At 41.9% G+C, this 15,426-nt stretch overlaps 2 protein-coding genes across 4 annotated transcripts in view; one reads left to right on the forward strand and one right to left on the reverse strand.

Moving 5' to 3' along the window:
* Window positions 1-15,426, reverse strand: part of LOC129157293 (gastrula zinc finger protein XlCGF57.1-like) — a 106,478-nt gene that overhangs the window by 5,774 nt on the left and 85,278 nt on the right. The gene's annotated exons all lie outside the window — the stretch shown is intronic.
* On the forward strand, window positions 6,257-7,738 carry LOC129157239 (uncharacterized). Its single transcript, XM_070542115.1, has 3 exons — window positions 6,257-6,491; window positions 7,124-7,351; window positions 7,473-7,738. Exons 1-3 carry the CDS (start codon window positions 6,257-6,259, stop codon window positions 7,736-7,738), a joined length of 729 nt encoding a protein of 242 aa, XP_070398216.1.

The following is a 15,426-nucleotide window of genomic DNA, read 5'->3' on the forward strand; positions in this document are numbered from 1 at the left end:
CAGAACCATGGACGTCACTAGGATTGAGATATAGGGGGGGCTTAGCCCCAGGAGCTTGACCTCGAACGTTTTTTGTCACACCCTGCAAAAACTTTGTCAATTAATTCATTATCTGAAGAACATTTAACAAAACCTATTATTTTATCACTTTCTTTTCCTTTCCTACTTTTGTGCATTTTCTCTCTTCTTTTCATAAAAATAACACTTAATCAGTTCATTAGTGGGGTCTATGTTGAAGAAAGATTTTATGTAAGTCCATTAAAAATTAGATATGTTATATTTCCAAATAAAGCTATTCATTTCAGTCTACTGCACTTAACAGGGGGAAATGTTGTAGTCATTTATTTGTTTAATTACAACTTGTTTAATTATAACTGTTACTGAAATGTGACAATAAAGAACAAATGAATAATTGTAAAACTTTTTTTCTGCCAAATGAGTGTGCAGTTGACAGTTTTAATATATGAATAACACTGCTATGATATGGAATAAAGGACTGTGTAATTAACTATTACAAGACAAAATAACAGTATATATAAAAATATCCAGCAAGTAGTAGAACTTATAATACAGAAAGTCAACTATACAGATACAACTTGACATAAGGTTGCAGGCCAGATGATAATTATAGTTATTTTTTTCTCAATGTCTCTTACCTGTTCACTCCTAAATAGAAAACTGTTCAATTTTGCTTGGGAACTTTGTGCTCAGGTAAATGCTCATAACGGTGCACTCGCCCCTGTTTTCGCTGTAGATCACCGACCTTGACCATGCAGATCTCCTCAGCATCAACCACCTGGTCTCTCTCCTGTTCCTCACTCACTCTCTTAAAAAATCTTCGTATATCCATCTAGCCAACACATTGAAAAACATTTTCAATTTCTAATGCCAAGACAAATGCTACTATACCATTCAGTTTTCACTCACAATAATTGAAACAGCCATTGGTGGATAAATGGGACAGAATATGGACAACTGTTAGCCTAATATAGCCTATGCTTGGTTGCTCATGATGATGGCATTTTCCATAACATCACATCGAGCTGCCAAAATTTATGTTAAAGTTAGACGGGTACAACATCTCCTTTCTTTACCATAGGTAAACATAGGAAATATTAAGCAATTGACAACCCACATGGAAAGAATTCATATAAACATATAGGTTTTAATATATGTTTTGATATAGCTTTTAAATATATGTGACATATATAAAACTGGCTGTTTATTATAGATACATATAAGTACCTATAATATAATATATATATATTATAGAAAAAATATATAATATAGAAAAACGGTCAATAATATACACATTCGGCCAGATTCTGATTCAGGTTTTTAGTGTGGAGTGATTTTTGTGCCACCAACTGGAGCATGCAGTGATAAATCTGCAAGAGCACAACGTCGTATGCAGCCCTGCAGTCGTATGCAGCCCTCTCTCTGCATGCTCAACTCCGTCTCTGCCTGCACAAATCTCCCTGCTGTTGCTCAATTTGCAATTTACAAAGCAATGTAGCCTCTCCGTCAGCCTATCAGAGAGCTCTCCATTATGCAATCAAATCATGTCCAGGAAATACTGGCAGGAAAATTGCACTTTTTTCAGATAAAGAGGACTTTATATAATTATATTTAATTAGGTTGATTAACCCTCCTCTTTTCCTGGGACATTTCCACTGTTCACTTCCTTTTACACATCAAGGGATCATTTATGCCTAACCAAACAGAGAAGAAACACTTTATATGTTGAAATTAAAAGTCATTTTTAACTGAAAAGAGTGCAATTTAACAGTTTTAGGAATAGGCAATGTGTCTTTTCTGGAAGTCAAATATGGTCACCCTCATCATGACACATGAATTACAACAAAGTATCTTGCTGGCAGTGGATGGTGACTGGTAGCTAACCAGCAGCAGAAAGCAGTTTAATAAGCTGTTAAATGGGTGTTTTTCTGTAAAGCAGTATTTCCTGGACATGCTTTGATTGGATAAAACAGAGCTGTCTGTGATTGACTGTTGGAGAGGCTACTTGTTGAGGAGAGCAGGGAGAGATTTGCATGTACAGAATTGATCCCATAGAGAGGGCTGCAGCTGCTGCACACAAGCGCAGAGCAGGTTCTGTTTGTGCAGACTCATTACTGTACTCTCAAGTTGGTGGCACTAAGTCACTCAATGAACTGGCTGGCTGGTTAATCATGTCACTTCAGGGGAGTTTTCCGACCATTTTACTTGACATCAAAGCTTTTCATTATGGATTGCGGCATGTAAACATGCTAGCGGAGTTAGCATTAGCATGTCAGTGCGGTAGCATTTTCCACTCTCGTCTGAACTATAACCTTGAAATGTTAACGGTGTGCTGCTGTTGCTTTCTTACCCTAATGTGATGTTGAGTGACTTACATGAGCGCTGAGCAGGGTTTGCTCATCGATATATAGGTTTTTCTGTATCGACCCGCCCCCTGACTTGTCAACAAACCTGCGGGCTTAAGGAAGTGGAGGAAGTTCTTTCTTGATACTTCCTGTGTGCGACGGTGTAGTTCTATATTCATTAATTATTATTTCTGTTTCAGACTAAAAAACTCATGTACCAACTACACGTGTCGTGATTGTGTTCAGCATGTAGATGTGAACAAATAAAAAAAAGTTAACTGAAAAAAATAAAATAAACCAAAATGATAGGGGGGGCTTGTGATTATTTTAGGGGGGCTGAAGCCCCCCTAAAACGGACCTAACGACGTCAGCGGCCAGAACCAAAATCTTAAATTGAACACAGAACTGAATTGGGGTCCAACGCAGAGAGGCAACAACTGGAGTGATATGATCAAATCGACCAGTGCCAGTCTAAAGACGGGCTGCAGCATTTTGAACTAGCTGCAGCCTAGCAATACATCCATGATCAACACCCAAGTAAAGACTATTGCAGTAGTCTAAACAAAATGCATTAAATGCATGAATAAGCTTTTCAAAACGGTTCCTCATCAAAAAGGACTTATAAAGATTCTTTAGGTGAAAAAAAGCATACTTGAACCACATCATTGACTTGAACAACAAATTTAAGCTGAAAATCAATCTTAACACCCAAATTAGACACAACATCCTTTGCATCATATGAGACTGAGTAACTACAGGAGCACCACTTGGTGCAAACACAATCAACTCAGTCTTAGACTCATTAATCTGGAGAAAATTACAACCCATCCACAATCATTAACCTCACGAAGACAACTCAGAGCTAAATCCTTAGCTTTAACAGGAGCATAGACCTGACAGTCATCAGCATAAAGTTGAAAGTCAAGCTCATATTTCCTAAAGATGGCCCAAAGAGGGAGCAAATATAAATTGAAAAGCAGAGGACCAAGTACAGAGCCCTGTGGGACCCCATATTTTAGGGGAGCATCACTTGAGCAGAAGCTACCAATCTTAACAGTAACATACCTGTCAGACAGGTAGGAACTCATCCAGAACAGCACTGAACCAGAGAGACCAACAAACTTCTCCAGTCGATTGAGAAGTATAACATGATCAAGAGTATCAAAAGCAGCGGTCAGATCAAATAGTAGTAAAAAGACTGTCACCCACATCAGTATATGTGTAAATATCATTGAACACTCTCACAAGCACAGTTTCAGTACTATGCTTTGTTCTAAAAGCTGATTGAAAAACTTCTAAAATTTGTTATTATCTAAATGGTCTGACGATCACTTAAAAACGACTTTCTCAAGAACCTTAGAAAGAAATAGCAGCGTAGAAATAGGTCGATGATTGGATAATACAGAGACATCAAGACCGGGTTTATTAAGAAGGGGTTTGATTACAGCTCTTTTCAGACTCTTTGGAACTTCCCCACACTGCAGACTAGAGTTGATTACATTATGAACCATATTTGAAATAGCTGGCCAAACATTTTTATTAATAGATGGAATGATGTCGAGTGCAGAGCTGGCTGGTTTCATCCTTCCAACAATTTCATCCAACATATCTGGGGATACAGGGTCAAAAGAATTCAAAGTAGTTGAATCAAAACAGATATCTTCATCAATAAAACTAAATTGCTGGGGAATTTGAGCTTGAATAGTTTCGGTTTTGCCTATAAATTACAGTTGTGGTCAGACGTTCACATACACTTGTAAAAAATATAATATAATGGCTCTACTGAGTGTCCCGTTATTTCTAAAACTCTGATGTTTCTCTTATAGAGTGATTGGAACAGATACTTCTTTGTCAAAAAAAACATTCATGAAGTTTGGTTCTTTAATGTCTTTATTATGGGTTAACAGAGAAAAGTGATCACATTTGCTGGGTCACAAATATACATACAGCAGTGCTAATATTTGGTTACATGTCCCTTAGCCATTTTCACTTCAATTAGGCGCTTTTGGTAGCCATCCACAAGCTTCTGGCAAGCTTCTGGTTGAATCTTTGACCACTCCTCTTGACAGAATTGGTGAAGTTCAGTTAAATTTGATGGCTTTCTGACATGGACTTGTTTCTTCAGCACTGTCCACATGTTTTCAATGGGGTTTAAGTCAGGACTTTGGGAAGGCCATTCTAAAACCCTTATTCTAGCCTGATTTAGCCACTCCTTTACCACTTTTGATGTGTGTTTGGGGTCATTGTCCTGTTGGAACACCCAACTGCGCCCAAGACCCAACCTTCGTGCTGATGATTTTAGGTTATGTTGAAGAATGTGAAGGTAATCCTCCTTCTTCATTATCCCATTTACTCTCTGTAAAGCACCAGTTCCATTGGCAGCAAAACAGCCCCACAGCATAATATTCCCACCACCATGCTTGACTGTAGGCATGGTGTTCTTGGGGTTAAAGGCCTCACCTTTTCTCCTCCAAACATATTGCTGGGCATTGTGGCCAAAAAGCTCGATTTCTGTTTCGTCTGACCACAGAACTTTCCTCCAGAAGGTCTTATCTTTGTCCATGTGATCAGCAGCAAACTTCAGTCGAGCCTTAAGGTGCCGCTTTTGGAGCAAGGGCTTCCTTCTTGCACGGCAGCCTTTCAGTCCATGGAGATGCAAAACACGTTTGACTGTGGACAATGACACCTGTGTTCCAGCAGCTTCTAATTCTTGGCAGATCTGCTTTTTGGTGATTCTTGGTTCACTCTTTACCCTCCTGACCAATTTCTCTCAGCAGCAGATGATAGCTTGCGTTTTCTTCCTGATCTTGGCAGTGATGAAACAGTGCCATGCACCTTATACTTACAAACAATTGTTTGCACTGTTGCTCTTGGGACCTGCAGCTGCTTTGAAATGGCCCCAAGTGACTTTCCTGACTTGTTCAAGTTAATAATTCGCTTTTTCATATCCATGCTGAGCTCCTTTGACTTTCCCATTGTAGCGTTTGTGGGCGTTTGTATCCAATGAGCCCTATTTACCTGGCCTAAGAGAAGTCACCCGCTGTAGTCACTCATAATCACTCACAAGAAGTTAAGAGGCCATGCTATGAAGCTCAGTTCACTGACACGTTTCTAAGTCACCAAAATTGCTAGATCATGTTGCTGTATGTATATTTGTGACCCAGCAAATGTGATCACTTTTCTCTGTTAACCCATAATAAAGACATTAAAGAACCAAACTTCATGAATGTTTTTTGTGACAAAGCAGTATCTGTTCCAATCACTCTATCAGAGAAAAATCAGCGTTTTAGAAATAACGGGACACTCAGTAGAGCCATTATATTATATTTTTTACAAGTGTATGTAAACCTCTGACCACAACTGTATATCAGAAACCTCTCAGCAGCAGTCGAAGAGGCTTTAAGTTCACCTGCACACGAAGGATTTAAAATCTCATCCACGGTAGAAAATAGTACTCTTAATAGGCCTTTTCCACTGACCAAACTGGCATGGAATGGGAAGGACCGGGTCGCTAAATATTTTGTTTCGATTGTTGAACCAGTCCAGGAAACGTACCCGAACCGGTCCAGTAGCGGGCCAGAGCGGGACCCATTCTGTTGTGGGTCCAGAGATTTTTGGTCTGGGCGGAGCCACAGCGTAAAAGGTCCAGAGTCCTCTGATTGGGGGAGAAATTACGTAACTACCCGCGACAATCCCGGGGGATGGAAAGAAGTGAGTCGAGTTCCAGTGTTTGTTTGGCTGTACTCCTTGTGTGTGAAAATGCCTGCAAGTAATAGCTTTTGGTCCAATGCGGAGCTTCAAACGTTTCTCACCATCATCGGAGATAGCAACATTCAGGCCGAGCTGGATGGGATGATAAGAAATGAGAAAGTCTTAAAGAAGTTTCTCAGCGCATGGCAGCTGAAGGATTCCAGCGCACCTCCGAGCAGTGTCCTGCTAAGCTGAAAAAAATAAAAGCCCACTACAGAAAAGTTAAGGACAGCAATGGCCGTAGTGGGAATGGGCGAAGTACATGGAAGTGGTACGATGTGGTGGACGCTATTTATGGACACAGACCGTCAAACCGAGGCAGCGAAGGAGGTCTGGGCTCGGTGGCCAGTATCCTGGAGTCACTCATAAACCCTGTTGGTAAGCATTTCTTTTGTTGTCTTTTTAGCTCTGCAGGCCATTCATTGCAGCACCAAAAACACTGAATAATAGCAGCAGCTATTTAAGAAATGCTCAGCAAGTAAAGGATTTAGCCCCTCGTGTTAACTAGCCTTAGCATCCCCTCGTGTTTATGTTAACCTTCTGTATTCCCCCATTTTTTTTAACACGCTGTTCGCGATATAAGCCTTTCACGTTTAGTTTAAAACATGGGAAATTCGGTTAGCCTTTCACGTTAGCATCTCAGTGTTTTTAGCATCTCATTGTTTTATACAGCTGAGCACCCACAGTGAGGAACAGCGAGCTGATCTAATATTATAAAGATCCCAAAAGTCGTGCCAGCAGTGTTTTTAGCCTAGAGTGGACTTTTAACAAGTATATATTTTTCGAATGAATAAGAATATAACATTAAATTGCAATTAATCTGTATGTCACTGGCGAATTACTGCCATCTAGTGGACACGTTCCAAATGACAAAATGGCCTTAACTCAGTAGTTTTATTAAGTTTACTATATGCCTATATGCTCTTTTGCTGTAAAAATATTGTGCTTTTCTTACTGATTTATTTTGTGATCTTTTTTTACTGACTAATTTTTTGATCTGTGTTTTTCAGACACATCTGAAGCGGAAAACACTCCCTCTTCAGAGGAACCATCCACTTCCTCAAGTAGCACTCCAGGACCTTCTGTGCCACCATCACCTCTGTCCGTACCTTCTGTGCCACCATCACCTCTGTCCGTACCTTCTGTGCCACCATCACCTCGGCCAGTTCCTTCGCCACCACCATCACCTCTGTCCACTACCACTCGAGAGGAACATCTACCATGTCGTCGACGCACAGGTAGTGTCTGACCATTCTAAAAATTGCTTTGTGCATAAACAAAACTGACAAGTTCACAGGAGAACTGACATTTTGTTATCCATATAAACACAAATGTAATTGTCAATGTTGTTGTTTCCAGGTGACCGAAGACGGCGATTGGAAGCACGGACTCAGGTGATATTTGATGAGTTGCAGATCGCAGATGGCAGGCAGATGGACAGAATGGAAGGCATAAGCCGGGAGCAGGTTAACTGGATGCAACAAGACGCAGCAGCAGCAAGGCAACATGAATTACAGATCGCAGAGCGATATTTTGAACATTTGGGTGCCCTAAATGCTGTTCTTGGACTGGTCGCACAAAGAATGGGCAGCTCCTCTGACTTCCTGCCACCACCCAGGCAGTAAGGAGCTGTGTATTTGTCCCATATTTTTTTTTATCCCACGTCTGTCCTTTTTATCAATAAATTTTCAAAGAAAAACAAGGTGTGCATGAATTGTCTTGAAAACAATTTTGCTCGCAAATTTAAATTTACATAATAAATGTAGATTACATTACAGCCCACCTTAAATATATGTTAAAATGGAAAGGTGCAACAGTTTGTTAAAAGTAAAATATTGTACTTTATTAAGTTCTGAAAATAAAACAAACACTTCAGTTCAAACTACAGGTTTCCAACAGTTAAAAGTGTCAAAACAATAAACAAAGTAAATGGAAAGAAAAAACACAAATTGAGGTCAGCGGTTGAAGTGTCGCATCAGAGCTTCACGCACATCACTGCCCTCCTCTGCAACTTCCTGCATATTTGCAACCACTGGTTCATCAGCAGGTGCGTCACATTCTGTATATTCCTCCCCATGGCTCTCACAGATATTGTGAAGCACACAACAGGTCAGCACCATGTATTTAAGAAGCTCTACATCACTGTTGTTTCTCTTCAGAAGACATCGCCACCTACCCTTTAGCCTCCCAAATGCATTTTCGACCACAACTCTGGCTCTGGACGTTTTCCTGTTGTATGTCTGTTGTTCAGCAGTGAGACGACCGTTGTCTGAAAATGGTTTTAGGAGCCAGTTCTGTAGAGGATAGGCAGAGTCCCCGAGCACATAAAAGCCTACATTTACTCCCTCAATGTTCTTGGTACTAGTTGGGTGCAGTTTTCCATGAGCAACCAAGTCCCAAAATGTGGACAATTGCAGCACACGGGCATCATGTAAGCTACCTGGCTGACCTGCATTAACATACCAGAACATGCCTCTGCCATCCACAATGCCCTGGAGGATTATGGAATGCCAACCTTTCCTATTGAAGTAGTCTGTGTGGAATCCCTGTGGTGCGATTATTGGGATATGGGAACCATCGATGGCACCCACACACTGAGGAACCCCCCACCTGGTCTCAAAATAGTCAGCCATTTCCTGTAGCTTTTGCAGAGTTGGAAAAGCAATAACCTCGGCAAGCAAGATTTTACAGACAGCCTTACAGAAGTCCTGCACACAGCGGCACACAGAGGTCATGCTGACACCAAAAAGAAGCCCGATGCTCCTGTATTCACTGTTAGTTGCAAGCTTCCACAGTGCAATTGCAACTCTTTTCCTAAGTGGCACGCAGGCTCTGAAGTTGGTGTTCCTCTTCTGCATGGCTGGACGGAGCTTGGAACAAAGACATGAAAAGGTCTCTTCTGACATTCTGAAATGAGCTATCCAATCTGACGGAGTGAAGTTTGGCATGGTCACATCCCAGAAGGCACTGGCACGGCTGAAGGCCCACACAGTTGGTTGCCGTCGCTGATTCAAAAGAGCCAACTAAAAAAAAAAAACAGTCATAACACAGTAAAAGTAAAAAGAATAGTACTGTGAAAAAGATTGAAGCAGTATGGTTATAGACATAAAGTTCACATCAATAGAATTTGTTAAGGTTAAAATAACAGCTGTTCTTTATGGCGCTACCAGTGACTGGCTATGTTTTGTTCACTTTATAAAATGCACAAATGTGGTATTGCTTGTAATTACCTATATAATTAATTATAATAATTTCAGTACAGCTGCACAACTTATCTATGACATGCCCAGGAAGTAAAGAGTGAAGGATTCAGGCCCTCGTGTTGACTAGCATCACCATGAGTGCAGAAGCTGTTTGAAACTTAGTTAGGTGTTGGCCTCTCGTGTTTAGCATGTCTTAAATGACCAATATACAACCAAACCATTTGATTTTGGTGCTTTTTTTTTTGTTTTTCTTTTTTGATAGTTGCCCTAGACACCCCCTCAGAGATTATAACGACATGTATTACAGCATTAGAAGTTACTTACCACCTGGCGCCTCCGTCTTTGTCTCAACAGTAGAAAGTTATGCCTCGTGTCCGATATTAATTTCAGAAAGCGTCGCCGCCTTTCAGCTGCCCTCCTCCTCGATGCGCACAGCATAGCTCTAAACGCTATCGTGATGTGGGTGTAAAGAATATACCAAACACCAAAAACAGAAAGAACGCGCTGGTGACTGGACTCCATTGTTGTTGTGTTTTGGCGCGATCTCGTCGCGCTGTGTGACATTAAGGCAGACATCGCGCGTGACGCATTACGCTACCCCGCCTAGTAACTGGAGCCTGGAATGTGATAGAAACGCTTGCCAGAAAACTTCTAGACCCATACCGGTACATAATACCCAGACCTGACCGTCCCAGACCAGGCGATGGAAAAGAGCTATACCATGCTGCTCTGTTTACAACTAGCTCGCAGCGACCAACTACATAAAACTCTTGCGCATGCGCAGCTGTCTAGGCAAGTTCTTGTTAAGAAGGACGGGTACCGAAACGAGGCACAGTTTCAAGTGACGTGAATCGGTACTCAGTCGGTACTGTGGAATTTGGTTGGTACCTTAAAAAGTACCGAATTCGGTACCCATCCCTACTCACAACCCAAGGTTTAGAGCTGAAAATGTCTCTTGGATGAGAGTTAATAACCAGAAACGTCCAGATGTTTTCATTAAATCTTTTAGATTGATGGTATCCAGGATGACTGAGAATCTACACCTACATGCTGAAGCACAAAGCATCACAAAAGTCAAAAGGAAAACTGAAACACTTAAATGTAGCTGCTACCAGTAACAATCTAACAGATTTAAACTATTAAAAGCTCTAAACACTCTAAATATTTCAGGAAAGCAAAAAAATAAAAATAAATACATTTTTTAAAATCACAACTTTGTTAAGATTTATTATCATTAACATTATTATTATTACATGACAACGTAACCTGCACCCACCTTGGCTGAAGACCCCCTGGATGCAACTACGACAAGACACAGCAAAGAAGAGACGCTGGAAAAGGAAAACTACTTCAATCACCTGCACCCAATCTCCAACCTGGTTTCACGGTCAAATGATCTGAAGGACTTTTCAGGGACAAGATCAGCTCCCTGACAGGTGGACAACCACCTCAACACGCCATGGAAGGACCCTGATGTCTCCCTATTGAGAAGTTGAACTGTGCGCTTTCACATCCCAAACTCCATTCTTGCATTCCAGACCTGGACCTCAAAGAACTCAACAACTTAAGACTGAAACCATCCTGATCAACGGACGAGGACTCGAACCGTTCCAGCATATTCTTCAACCAGGATTCTCACCCCGGCTTTCCACAGCAGCCGTCAGCAGCACGTTACTGCAGTAGCACGTCATAGCTGCTGATAGGAACCGCTGTGGTCAACAGAACCTTTTCCACGGGAGCCGTCAGCAGCACGAGTCGGCCGCGTCTCAGGAGCAGCATGTCGCGGCCTTTACGCGCCGGTTCTATTTCCTACGCGCGACGCCTCTGAAACGGGTCAAGTTCCACATTTTTGGGGAAGGAAAGACAGGAAATCGGACGCGGAAATGGAGAGAAGCTCCCAAGATTTTCAGAATAAAGAACGTACTGCCTTCCGGTCGCTTACGCACATGTTGGACATGGAGAGCACCTGCAGTGCTGCTGCTGAGAAGATAAAATTAGGAAATCCTGCAGCATTATCACTTGTACTGCTTCGATTTCACACAGAGCAAGACCCCCCACACGCACACACATGCATGCACTCACACACACACACATGCGCGCACACTCACACCCACACACAGCCTGAAGCACAGAATACGGAATGCAGAATATCAGCGGGGGACAGATTGAGACAGAATGTCATGTGTCTGTGACAGTGTGTGTCCTGTCACTGTGAGCCGTTTGAGCAAGCGCCCTGGCTACTTGGACAAGGGAGATCTCCGTTTGGCTGACTGGTTAGCACATGTGACTTTTACCCGGGAGTCTGGGGATCGAATCCCGATTAGACCATTTGTTTTATATCCGCCACAGATCTCTCTGAAGAATTCACAACATTGACGGATTCAGCAACGCTGTGCCACTCCGTGGATTTTCTATTATTTGTTTTGCAAAAGCACTTCCTTTCATTTCTCCACCTCACCCACACATACCTCAACTTCTGCTTCTGTGAAATTGCGCTTCCTTGAACTGCCTTGATCTACTGTCGTCATGTCATTGGCGGAGCGCTGCAACAAGCCGGCTTATGTATATGCATGTGATCCACAAGACACTTTGCATTGACTATTTATGGCAGTAAGTGGGCGTGGTGAGGGCGAGATGTGACTAAAAAGCAGCTGAAAAACTCTCGTTAGTCTCCGATTTATGAAGCGGAGATTGCGTGCAGCTGTGCGTACTCCATGTTTGATAGATTACAAACCTGCTTGGCGTAAATACATTTTTTTGCTGAGCTGAGCTTAAGTACGGTTTTAGTAAGGATTCTACGCAATGTTTGATAAATGAGACCCCAGGTTTGCCTCAGCTTCTGCCATAGTTAGAGCTGCATAAATTGATACTATCAGAAACAGTCGTGTGCGACCTGTAGCTTTAAATTCATCTGATGTTTCAATTGTAGCGTAATGAAATGACCTGTTTTCTGACCTGAGGTCATGCCCTGCATCTGCTCAAGGAAGGAGACATCCGGTCTCCCTCAAACAGCCTAATCTGACGGGAACAGATTGGGCCAAGGCTTTCAGACTTGTTTCTTATCAGTTGCTTGCCTCCCTCTACAGCTCAGGACAAAAACCTCTTTTAATAAATATAATCAAACAACGTTTGTTATTACCAATTATAATGTGAAATCAGATGTTCAATCATTGTGTGAAATGACAATTTTATTACTTGAATTATAATCCTGTAATCAGTAGCAGGGGTGGACCTTTAAAGCGCCCGAGCGCCAATGGCGCTAAATTTTCTCGTCGGGCGGTAAATACTTGACGACTTACCGCCCGGGTGGCGCCCAAGCCCTGTTTGTCATTTACGCACCGGTTTTCACCTACATCATGGCCGCGCCCTGTAGAAAGCCGCCGTTTTCGTTTTGCACGCGTGAACCTGCGCGCCTCTAGCCACGTACTGCACTTGTACGATTCGTGCACGTACTGCACGATTCTAGTTATAGTCACGTGAACTATAAGTTCACTATTAAAGACGAAGTGGAACCACGCTAGAAACACACAAGCACGCAGGAAGATGGCGTCGCCACAGGGATGGGATTTCTTGATGAAATCTCTGGCAAAACGCTTTAAAACTGGTGAGGAGAAGCGAGACAGTTCGAAACGGTATGGAGCAGAGAAGCGTGTGCGTAGGTGGAATGATTCTTGGCAGTTTAAAGAAGACGGGAGGCACAGAGAATGGCCGTGTTCGAGTTGAGCAGCGCCTCACCTGGAAAACAGACGAGAACAGATGGAAGCAGCAGGGGGAGTGGCTGAAAGCCGGCGTTTAAGTCGGACAGATTTCCCTACATGTGTAGCTCGGGGGTGACGATGGCTGAAGATATCGTGTGAGCGTTCACACTTGTTTAATTTTTAATTTTAATTCTGGTGCCTGTTAGCAGCTGAAACACATCCTCACGTGCTTGTGGATATCATATATTGTATATGAAGACATGACTGTAATAATAAGTAAAGGTTATCAGCTGTAGCTTCAGTGTGCTCATAGGAAACGTGACAAAAGAAAACAAAACACATTTCTCTTTGTGGCCTATATAGTTGTCATCATCAACATAACATGACTTACAGAATACATGTGACCAACTAACATTTCATGTTCTACCACCGGATGTTTGGATCAAAATATGAACCAATCAGATCTTAGATCAGGTGAGAGCCAGGCGTTTCCCATCATCTAAATTTTGCAGCTGGTGGAGAGCAACTGCAGTGCCTTGCCCCAAAATCTGCGGCCGCCTTGATCTCACGAAGTTATCGTTGCCTACGTATGCATGACGTCAGAGCAAGTCGGCGTCAAGTCGGACAAAAATCTAACCGGCATGCACTGCTCGCCGCTCACCGCTGGTCTAATCTGCACAGAACTGGCTCATCTCGAACACAGCCAATGGCTCGAGTACAGCAAAGCGAAGGAGGTGATGTACTGCGTTGTATGCCGGAAGTATGCGACGACAAAATCGTGTTTTGTTGAGGGAACAAACAAATTCAAACTTGAATACGTTATTATGTTTGTGAATGTGTACAAAATAAAGGTTTATTACATTTAAAACGGTTCAGTTGTTATTTTGACTCGTTTTGGCAGCCGACCAGCGGGGCCGGTAGATTCTTGGCAGGGCCGGTAAATATTCAGAGTTACCGGCCCGGCTGGCCGGTTGGTTTTGAAGTTAATGTCCACCCCTGAGTAGTAATTATAATTTGGCACAGCTTCCACTAGACACGTGACACAGTGTAAATGTTAAATCACATGACACATTTCCTTTAGTCTCACCAATCAGAACCTTCGCTTTCTGACGCGTGGCATAGTTTTCTGTGGTGTTTGTACAAGCCCCTTTTGCTGTCAAATTCTGTTTCGAACCGTAAATCAAAACATCCAAATTAATAAAACTATTTCCCACGCCATCTTTAGTTCAGTTCAAATGTTCTAGAGTTCGGGCCGGCCACCTGTAACTTTTTAACCGTCGAACCTTGACAAGCTGGATAAAATCTGTTGCACGTTACCACCTGAACGCAAAGGTTCCTTCAGAATAAAAGCTGAACTCACCGACCCCTTCAGGGTCTCGCTGATGCCTATAATAACCTGTCGTGACCTGAGGACATTTCGAGGACAGTCTGGTCGCACCACGGTTGTTTCTACGAGCTTTGGTTCCATTGACATTCTGGACCTACAACGGAGGTTCTCGTGGGGTACGTAGACCGACAGGATGGCGTTTGCATGTGGTTCTGAAACTCCCACTATAGTTTAGAGCGGAACATCATTCCCACTCAGAACTTGCCTCTCCGGATACGAGAGTTCTGATTACAACATCACTCACGCACACCCCATCCATCTCACTTCTAATTCACACCTAGATTCATCATTATCAGAGTGTTTAGAGTTAGGTAGTCTTGTTTAAATTGTGTAGAAATAAATCTTCTTAAACTTTTAAACCTGACTCTTTCTCTCGTCTCTGAGTTAATACGAAGTGGTAAATAATCTCTGCAATAAAAAGTTCTAATCTCCTGGTTAAAAATATTCAAGGATCCATCAGATTGATATTTCATATTTTTATGGAATCTCACATTTTATGGTTCATACGTAAGATGTAATTACACATTGTTACACAATAAACTCTACTGAGGTTTTCTGTATATTATATGGTTTTGCTAATCCTTCCCAATCTCTTTACAGGAACTGCTCTAAATTGTAGAATTGTTGCATCACAGTAAATTCACTTCAAGATGTATGAAATAGCTCTTCTTTAGTTTATGATGGCGTTGATTTAACTGATTTCCATGATCTCACTTGTATCTCTGTAAACTGCTGTTTGATGTTATTGTCAGTTGTGTTTGCCTTATCGTGTTTTATTATTTTATTTGTTCTTTATTTTATTATTTTACTTTATTAGTTCTTTGTGTTGTTGTTTTCTTTTTGTTTGGTTATCCTATTTGGATAAACAGGAGGGATTATGTTATGGAAATGTTATGTTTATTATTAACTGAATGTATTATTCTATGCCTGAAAGAACCCCCCCCCCCCCCCACACACACACACACACACACACACACTCACACTCTTATCTTTGTTATAAATAAACTCTGAGGGCAGAAACTCGG

This window comes from Nothobranchius furzeri, chromosome 12 (genome assembly GCF_043380555.1).
Source record: "Nothobranchius furzeri strain GRZ-AD chromosome 12, NfurGRZ-RIMD1, whole genome shotgun sequence".
NCBI lineage: Eukaryota > Metazoa > Chordata > Actinopteri > Cyprinodontiformes > Nothobranchiidae > Nothobranchius > Nothobranchius furzeri.